Source organism: Rhincodon typus, chromosome 31 (assembly GCF_021869965.1).
Source record: "Rhincodon typus isolate 14 chromosome 31, sRhiTyp1.1, whole genome shotgun sequence".
Classification (NCBI taxonomy): Eukaryota; Metazoa; Chordata; class Chondrichthyes; order Orectolobiformes; family Rhincodontidae; genus Rhincodon; species Rhincodon typus.
This window is the reverse complement of record NC_063362.1, coordinates 8,195,665-8,206,101: the sequence shown is the minus strand read 5'-3', so window position 1 is coordinate 8,206,101 and position 10,437 is coordinate 8,195,665. Positions and strand designations below refer to the sequence as shown.

Sequence of the window (10,437 nt, the reverse complement as noted above, 5' to 3'; positions counted from 1 at the left end):
CTGAGATAACAAGGTGTAGAGCTGGATGAACACAGCAGGCCAAGCAGGATCAGAGGAGCAGGAAAGCTGATGACGTTTCGGTCCTAGACCCTTCTTCAGAAGACCCTTCTTTCTGAAGAAGGGTCTAAGCCCGAAATGTCAGCCTTCCTGCTCCTCTGATGCTGCTTGGCCTGCTGTGTTCATCCAGCTCTACACCTTGTTATATAAGTGTTATATTCATATTGAGCGAATGTCAAACATGGCTATTCAGACGTTTAATTTATGTCTATCCAAGCTTAGTACCTTGAAATTTGTAGTGTAGATGGAGTCCATTCTACCCATTGTGTTAGACAGGCTCCTTAAAAGAATAGTTCGCTTCATTTCTGACCTTTTCTCCGTAACCTTTCACATTGACATGAAAAGTATTTATTCACATCTCTAATCGTCCCTGCCAGGGATTCTGCTTCCAACAATGTGTATCAGGGCACCTTGATTCCTAGCTGTTGTCTCAACTCAAAGTAGAATGGCTTGATATCCTTGTCTTCCATCTTTTAGTGATGTTTTGTTCACTGATACACAGAGAACAGAAACCCTATTTATCCACTCCAAGTCCCTCAGAAACGGTGTCAACAATCATAGAATCCCCTACAGTGTGGAAGCAGGCCATTCAGCCCATCAAGTCCACACCAACCCACTGAAGAGCATCTCACCTGCAGGAAATCCACACAGACACGGGGAGAATGTGTAAACTCCACACAGACAGTTGCCCTAGGGTGGAATTTAACCCGGGCTCCCGGTACTGTGAGACAGCAGTGCTAACCACGTAGCCACTCTGCGGCCCTTATAAGCTGTTTTTTAATAAAGACCCGAAACGTCAGCTTTCCTGCTCCTCTGATGCTGCTTGGCCTGCTGTGTTCATCCAGCTCTACACCTTGTTATCTCAGATTCTCCAGCATCGGCAGTTCCTACTTTCTTTTTAATAAAGACTGTTCTTTTTTGTTCTGGCATTTCCTTATTCATTAAAAAACTCTGTTGTGTACTCTGTTGTGTGAAATGGCTACGATGAACTTATTGTTATTCCGTTGACATTGCTGCCCCTAGTTATCCATTAGTTGCCAGTCCTGAAAAGCTACTGCATGGGACCATGAAGCCTCTTTCCATACTGCCACCCATACTATTGCGGAAGCTGAGAGGGTAAAGGGGATCAGAAGGACCCAGTGGAGGCAAATAACCTCCTGTACTCTACAGTGTGACATGCCATGTTGTTATTGAGTGTTTGTTGGCGGCCACTAACAGGGTCTCTGTGGGAAATGGAAAGATGCTACGTTGAAACAGCGAAGAATATGCTTTAGATCTGGACGACTTTGGGCACATTTCCTGTTTTATGCTCATGCCAACTCTTTCAACAAGGTTAGCAAATGGAGAAAGATATACTGCCCCACTGGTGCCAAGTTTGCTCAAGTGTCCATTCACCAGCAGAATGATTTCTCAAATTGATAAGCTCAAAATACACAAGTTTCTTTGTTATTTTAACAAAGGAATCATTGGCCTGAAGTGTGACTTAATATCATCCATCACAAATTTGTCTCATGCTTCTACACATGCTGATACGTATCTACAATTCAGTAATCCGTCAAGAACAATGCACCTTCATTACAGTTTCTCTTTCTCTCTCTCTATCACACAGGGAACAATTAACACCAGAGATTTATGCCAAGGTGCAGAAGAAGCCAGCAACTGAGCAGAATGAAGCTGCTCCCATCCCAAAGGCAAAAACACATTTCGTTCAGGTAAGCTACCATTTGTTTGAATGTTAAAAACCATAACATGCAAGTTTAAAATATCTGTATGCCACAATACAGGCACGCATTTGCAAGAATGCAATCTAAAACAGGCTTGCCAAATGTTTGACAGTGATGTCTCTTAATCCATTCATTAACTCTGCACTTTCAGTAAAGAGGAAGACTTGCATTTGTTTGGTGCCTTTTGTAACTTCTTGATATCTCAAAGCATATGACAGCCAATGAAGTACTTTTTGAAGAGTAGTCATTGTTGTATTTTATGGAGACATGAGACCACACCAGAACGTGAGTTGATAATCTTGGCTAATACTTTAGTGTCGTGATGAGTGGAAATGTAAGGTAACTAGCAAATTAGAGAAGATAAGATTGATTTTTTTCTGAATGCCATTAACTGTTCTGGTTGGAGTCGTCTGAAATGGTGACAAAAAGATATTTGATTCAATACGGAATTGAATGAATACGTAAAGGGGAGATAATTGCAGGGAAAACGGAGCAAGATCATGGCCAGTGGGGATAATTGGATAACTCTTCAAAGAGGCAGAATAGGACAATGGGCCAAATGGCCAATTTTTGTTCTGTGTGGTTCAATGATTTTCCTTAGCTTCCCAGCCAAGCTGCACCCCTCTACAACATCGAGCTCGGAGCAGATTAAATTGTCATTCGCTACATTTCTGGAACGTTGCTGGCTCAGAATGTCAGCTGCACCATAGGCCATGCCACACTCTGAAACATCGTAAATCAATGTAGTCAGTACTTTAAGCAGTACAAGTGTATGTTTTATCTGGCATGAGCTGTCATATGTGGTAATGTGAAAGATTCTTGGCCTACTTATTGAAAACCAACCAGTCACAGAGTGACATCGGACTGTTGTTGGGGCCATGCCTACTCTGAGATACGGTCACATTGACAACTCACACCTCACATCTAATGGGTTCACTTTGTTTCTATTTCCGAGACCGACAAACTGCTGTTAGTTTTCTCTGCAAAAGCTTCAGCCAATGCTATATGTGTAATTTCCTGAACCATGGCAGCAGCCATTGTGTCACTTCTGCCTAAGAATTCCTGTTGTAAATATCTCCCTCACAGCCTCAGGTGGTGTCTGTACATGAGCCACCAGTTTGGATACACATAGGACAATGATGCTGATATTCTCCTGTTTCTGCCAGAACGTGAGACATCAGCAGGGCTGAGTGACTCTCCTCATTGCATTGCTGAGCTTTTCTCTGTCATTTTCTGGATCGTAGAATCTTGAGACAATCATTTATGATTTCTAACTTTTGTTCATAGAACTGAGGAGAAACGTGAAAGGGTCAAATCTCCAAGTGACCCCTCAGAACTATTGCCTCGAATTGGGGAAGCAGTCTGTTTGCTATCTTTAACAAACAGAATAGGAGCAGAAGATGACCATTCGGCCCCTCAAGCCTGCTGTACCATTTTATAAAGTCATGGTTAATCTGTGTTTCGAATTCCACATTGTCACCTATGCCAATAAGCCCTGGTTCTCTTGCCTATCAAACATTTATCCACCTCTGCATTTAAAATAGTCAGTGACACTGCTTCCACCGTCTTCTAAGACAGAGTTCCAAAGCGGAACAACCCTCTGAGAGGAAGCTTACCTCTGTTCTAAAAGGGTGACCCCTCATTTTAAGACAGTGCGCCCTAGGTCTGGACTGATGCACAATAGGAAGCATCCTATACCTGTGCATCTTGTCAAGGCTGTTTAAGGTCTTATAATCTTCAATCAGGACATCCCTCACTTTCCTAAACTCCAGTGGAAGCAAACTCAGTCTGTCCACCCTTTGCTTCTGAGACCACCCACTCACTCACTGTGAATGTGGGTCAGTTGGCTGGCTGATTGGTTTATAATGTAGGGTAACACCAACAGTGCAGGCTCAATTCCAGCTGAGGTTACCAAAAAGGCCTCTGCTTGCCTAAGATATGGTAATCCTCAGGTTAAGCCAGCAGTAGTTATCTCTCTCTAATGAATAAGTGGGACTATGGCAACTTCACTTCTATATAAACCTTCCCTGAACTGCCTCTAATGCATTGAAATCCATCCCCAGATAAGGAGACCAAAATTGCACTTAGTATTGGTACTGCCAATGCCCTGTATAACCTTACTTTTATGTTCAATTCCTCATTTAATAATTAATAGCATCTGTTTAACCTTATTGATTACATGCTGAACTTGCATTCTAACTCTTTGTGACTCGAACACCTGGATTTCTCTGCACCTTGGGATTTCCACATCCACTCTCCGTTCAAATAATATCCGACTTTTTTATTCTTCCTGCTAAAGTGAACGCTGTGGAGAACTGAAGCATAACATGCTTAATGTTGTGTTTGATTCCTCTCATAATAAAGGATAGCATCTCTTTAACCTTTTTGATAACATGATGGCCTGCACACTTATGTACATATATCAGAACACTTAAACGCCATCAACATCATAAATAGGTACATGATGTCACGATGACATATGATTAAATAACATCAACGTGCATTTATACAGCACTTCTAACAGAGTAAAGGATCCTATGATGTTGCACTTGAGCCTGTTCAAACAAAATATGGCACCAAACAACATAAGGTGTTAAAAAGGAAAGCTCCATTGAAGAGATATTTACTGAGGAGCATTTTAATGAAGGAGAGAGGTAGAGGGGTATTGGCAGTAGATTCCAGATTTCAGAATTTAAATGAGGGAGGGTACAGCTGCTAGTAGTGGAGTGAAGGATGTGGGAAAGGAGTAAGAGGCGAGCGTTGAAGGTAGGCTGTATTTTCGGTGCCTGTGGATCAGTGAAGTTCATGGAGATTGGGAGAGGCATCGTCGTGGAGTGACATAAACACAAGGCTAGTGTTGAAATCAAGGTGTTGTTGCACTGACGGTAACAATGTTGACAAAGACAGTGTTGATGAATGATTAAGACCCCATGCAGGTTTCGGAGATGGCTGCCAAGTTTGGGTGAGGTCAGGTTCAGGAGGGACAAAGCTGACCTGTTGGGTATTGAAGTTGTCATGCCTAGAGGGACAGAAGTGTAGGTTGGGATTTCAGCAACATCCCCAAAACAGAGTTGCCTTCAGTGTGAATTAAGATTGGAGCATCAGGAGGTGATCTGTACATTCATTAAAGTGATGTACCAACAAGGCAAGGGTGATCATAAAATCCCAGCAGCCCTCTAAAGAGCATTCCACCCACACCTGCCCTATCCCTGCAACCCTGCATTTCCCATGGCTAACCCGCACATTCCTGGACAGTATGGACAATTTAGCATGGCCAATCCACCTGACTTGCACATCTGAGCAAACCGGAATTCCCGGAAGAAACCCACGGAGACACAGGGAGAATGTGCAAACTACACACAAGACAGTTGCCCGAGACTGGAGTCAAACCCGCGTCCCAGGTGCTATAAGGCAGCAGTGCTAACCACTGAGCCACCGTGCCACTCCCAATGTGAAAAAAAGTCTTTTTCACACAGTGAGTAGTTAGGATGTGGAATACTGTGCCCGGAAGTGTGGTAAAGAAGGTTCAGTTGAGCCATTCAAGAGGGAATTGGTTGATTATTTGGGTAGAAATGAAGTTCAGGGATATGAGGAAAAGGCAGGAAATTGGCTGTAGGTAATAGAACCAGTGCAACATGATGGCCTCCTTCTGTACCATAACAAGTCTGTGATTTGATTAAGTTCTGATTTTAAAGATATGGCATTAAAGAGGGTCTACAACTGGACTCATTCATTGAAATCTAATTTTCCTCAGTATTAAGTGAGAACCTATAATAATGAGTAAAAAGCTAAAATTAGTTTGGATTTAACAAAAGCAGAAGAATAAGCTTGTATTTTTATCATTCCAATTGGTTGATGCTTTAATGTCCCAAAGTTCTTTTCTGCTGATTAAATACTTTATAAAGTGTAAACACTGGTGTGATGTGGAACGTAAGGGCAATCAATTGATATGCAGCAAGCCCTGAAAATGGCAGTGTGATAACTGTCAGATTATTTTGTTTTATTCACGTCGTTTGTGGAATATATATTGCCCATGTCACATTAGGAAGAACTCACTTCATCTTGTCATACTTGTGCCATGGGATCTTTTAGATCCCAGCCAAAACAAACAGCAGTACCTCTGAGATAACAAGGTGTAGAGCTGGATGAACACAGCAGGCCAAGCAGCATCAGAGGAGCAGGAAGGCTGATGTTTTGGGCCTAGACCCTTCTTCAGACACTGCAGACACTCACCATCCTGACTTGTAAACATATTGCCATTCCTTCACTGTCACTGGATCAAAATTCCCAGAACTCCCTCCCTAATGGCATTGTGGGGCTACCTACACCCGATGGATTGCGACAGTTCAAAGAGGCACCACATTTTCAAGGCCAACTAAAGCAATAAATGACCTAGTGATGCCCACATTCCACGAATGAAAGAAAAATATTCTTGCGGTATAGATAGCACACAATTTTTTTTTGCCAGTCGAGGTCAAATTCTTAACCGTCTTGCCTCAGGGACATACTGACAAAGCCTAACCACATCAAAGGCAGCAAATACAATGCCAATTAATTTTAAGGGATGTTGCAAGGCTTCCTTACTCTTTCATAACTTTTGTCTCCACATCATGGACAGCTGGGATAGGTTTAGGAATATGCCACATTGGGAAGGTAATAAAATGCCATTTAATGATAAATATATATCAGAACCATGCAGTGTATTTCCGAAGCATTTAGTAGCAATGTTGGGATGTAGACAGCATATCAGTCATCCATAAAGAGAAGTATAAGTTATGACATTTCAGATATGCAGCCAATCAATTCAGTTCAGGTGGAGTTGCTACTCTAGTTCCTGCTGCTCTCCCTCTCTCTTCCTGTCTCTCTCTCTCTCTGTCCCTGTCTCTCTCTCTCTCCCCCTCCCTCTCTCTCCGTGTCTCTCTCCCTCTCTCTCTCTCCCTGTCTCTCTCTCTCTCCCTCTCTCTCTCTCCGTGTCTCTCCCCCTCTCTCTCTCTCCCTGTCTCTCTCTCTCTCTCTGTGTCTCTCTCTCTCTCTCTCTCTCTCTCTCTCTCTCTGTCTCTCTCTCTCTCTCTGTCTCTCTCTCTCTCTCTCTCTCTCTCTCTCCCTGTCTGTCTCTCTCTCTCTCTCTCTCTCCCGGTCTCTCTCTCTCTGCGTTCTTCTTTTCCCTGTCTTTCAGACAACAACAGTGCTTTCAGCATGTAATCTAAGCTAACACGACAGTGTGACACTGAAGGAGTGCTGCACTATTGGACATGCTGCCTTTCTGATGCATTGCAAAATCAATGCCCCATCAGTTTTACACGTCCTCCCATTTTGAAGTGGAGTGAGGGAGTTTCCTCCAATTTCCTGACTGATATTTAACCCGCAAACGGCATCGACTGAAAAGAAATTATTTGGTTGCTTATCGTATTGCTGTTTGTGCAGGCTTGTTGAGCACAGGTTGGCTGGCACACTTCCTATGACACAAATAGTACTTGGCTGCAATATGTGCGCTGGGACATCCTGAGGTTGTGAAAGTCTCCATAGAAAATGCAAGGTTCACCTTTTCTTGTCAGTTCAAACTCCCAGCATTTGCAGTTTTCTGTTTTAACTTCCCAACTGTGCATGAGCCTTTCTTTTCAGGCTTGCAGCCAGAGCACGGTCTGGTTCTCCCAGTTCCCTGTGAGTTGACCTGGAACACAGCCCCAGCCACGGCTCTCTGCTTTCACAGATGTCACACAAATTACATTTAGGTGGAGCCAGTATGGAGTTTGAGCCAAACAGTCTTGCCCAACATTATGGGCACTCTTCCCAACACATTCCTGCCCCAGCCTTGTTTCAAAACGGTTATTAATGTATTTCACACTCTAGAACTCATTCCTCCTCTTGTTTCCTGGATAGTCCAAGGGTGATTTTTAAAATTAAATAAAAATGGATAAATAGCACATTGTTCATAAAGTGAAAAGTGCAACAAGAAACGCATGTTTACCAGATTTTGGGAGGAAATGGAGACATACCATATCAATAACAAATGCTCCTATTGCTTTGTCTAAGGCATTAAGCCCTTTATTAGGGTTTAAGATAGCAGATGAACCAGTTTCACACAACACACTTACCAATATTATAAAGCCCAAATTCGACCAAGAGACCTGCCTGAATCCCAGGATCAGGGGCTGGGAGCCGCTATTGGTTTATGGCTGTCAAGGCTTTATCTCAAAAAGTGTGGGTGGCCCCTAAATCAGGTCCAGTCAGCCCCATTCAATCTGGGCAGGCTTTCGAACTGGGTTGGGGTGGGAATTCTCTGGGGCAGTTAGGGTGGGAGTAGTGTCAGCAACTATAAGGGGCAGAGTCGGGTAGGAGTGGGAGAGTGGAGGAGAGTGGGGCAGAATCATTTTGGGGAAGGGAAGATTGGAATAGTTGATGTAGGAGGAAACCAGGGTTTGGGGTGGGGAGGGGGTTGATGGGGTTGGGTGTGGTTGGGGAGATCAAAAACCAGATGGAGGAGACAGGGAAAACTTAGGAAAGTGGGATTGGGAAGGAAATATAGAGGCCGAGGCAGTCAGAATTATCAGACTCTGAAGTGGACCTGAGATCAGGTGGGAGGGTGATTGTGAGAGGGAGATTGGAGGGGCAGAAATTTAGCAAGGCTAGTTTGTGGGGGCATGGGTTTTAAAGTCAATGGGGTGTATCAACATGACTCAAAAGGTTATAGGATATCTCTGGTCACAAAGGGTTTGCAGGTGACTTTTGGAGGGCCAGGTGGCAGGAAACACCTCTGCTAGCCCACAAGCAATATGGGAATAGCCTTAGTTTCCAGATTCACCAGTCTTCATTTCTCTTTAGTTTCTCGGAGACCAGGTACCTTGGGTCAAAGCTAAAATAAAGGAACACTGTGAGGCTTGTAGCCTCGATCGAATATGTAAATATATGACTTGTGGGTCGATGTGGCTTGTGTTTAAGTTTGTTTTTTTTTCACATCTTAACATCTGATCTTATCAAATCCTCCCATGCTTGAGTTTTAAAGTTCTCCTCACTGTGTCTTTAATTTGTGATTGATTCCCCTGTTGCTGACTCTGCTTTAATTGTGATCATTTTATCTGTTTCAATTAGGAAGCAAAGCAAATTGATAAAGAAGACATAGAAACAAAACTACACTGCTACCCAGTCAAGGAATGGGATCAAAGTGGGGTGAAGCTGGAAGACCTTGGCAAGATAATTCATTGTTCCAAGGTTAAAATCTGTCGTCAACCCTGCAAGGTAAGCATTTCTATTGTTACCCCATTCAAATGTTTCTCAGAGGAAAAAGGAAGGATGTACTTCCATTGAGTGAGGTAACTGAATGGTCTCTAGATTGATCTTTGGGGTGAGAACATTGTCCCATGATGAGGCCCAGAAAACTGGGTTTATATTCTTCGGAGTTTAGAAGAATGAGAGATGATCTTATTGAAGCATGTAGGATTTTGAAGGGGTTTGTTCCTCCTATCTGGGGAATCTAGAACATGGGACGGTCTGATGATAAACAGGTGATCAATTAAAGCTGAAATGAGACAAAATCTCTTCCCCTGAGGATTTTGAATCTTTGGAAATCCCCACAGTGTTGTGGCAGCCTTCGATGAATATATACAAGGCTGAGATAGACCGGGAGCTGTAGGGAGTTAAGCAATATCAGGAGCAATGGGAAAGTGAAGTTGAAGAAAAAAAATCAGCTGTGATCTATATTGAATGCTTCATATTGAAGACAGGAGGGGCTGAATGGCCTACTCCTGCTCCAATGTCTTGTGTTCTTATATTAGGACTGATTCTGGTAGGATACAGAACTACCAAGGGGCCTGATCATCACTGGGGTCAAACTGATATCTTACAATACTCACTGAGGTAAAAAATAGTCACACAATTCTAGCCTAGGCATTGCCAAGTAAATTCGATGGATAGGGACTCCTTTTTGACTCAGAAGGCTGTGGTTTCAAACCCAAATTGATGATCATGACAATTGCTGTATGGAAATATTCCAGGAGAGGTAATGGCCTAGTGGTATTATCACTGATCTGTTAAAGCAGTGACCTGGTTAATGTTCTAGGGACCAGGTTCGAATCCTGCCTTGGCAGATGGTGGAATTTGGATTCAATAAATATCTGGAATTAAGAGTGAATCCATTGTTGATTGTTGGAAAAACCCATCTGGTTCACTAATGCCCTTTGGGAAGGAAACTGCCATCCTTACCTGGTCTGGCCTACATGTGACGCCAGACCCACAGCAATGTGTTTGACTCTTATCTGCCCTCTGGGCAATTAGGGATGGGCAATAAATGCTGTCTAGCCAGTGACACCCTCATAACATGAATAAAGGAAAAAAAAAAATTCCAAGAAGCATCTCATTTGACTTCTGCCGATATGATATATTGGCCATAGAGTTGTTGACCAATGGCTGCAATTAATTACTCATCTGAGGTGAGGGGAAAATTCCAGGAACTGTAGAGCCAGCAAGAACTGTCACTATACACACCCAACACTGATCAAGTTAGGTGAGATAACAAGGTGTAGAGCTGGATGAACACAGCAGGCCAAACAGCATCAGAGGAGCAGGAAGGCTGACATTTTGGGCCTAGACCCTTCATCAGATGAAACGTCAGTCTTCCTGCTCCTATGATGCTGCTTGGCCTGCTGTGTTCATCCAGCTC

The 10,437-nt window shown here is 43.2% G+C and overlaps 1 protein-coding gene across 1 annotated transcript in view; it reads left to right on the top strand.

The window, feature by feature from the left end:
• Positions 1-1,354: 1,354 nt before the first annotated feature.
• The window catches only part of LOC125486627 (rho guanine nucleotide exchange factor 7-like), a 37,951-nt gene continuing 28,868 nt past the window's right edge, over positions 1,355-10,437 (top strand). Inside the window, exons 1-3 of the mRNA XM_048614868.1 lie at positions 1,355-1,389; positions 1,667-1,769; positions 8,871-9,017. Of these exons, the coding sequence (XP_048470825.1) occupies positions 1,364-1,389; positions 1,667-1,769; positions 8,871-9,017 (276 nt within the window). The 5' untranslated portion in view covers positions 1,355-1,363. The remainder of the gene's footprint in view (positions 1,390-1,666; positions 1,770-8,870; positions 9,018-10,437) is intronic.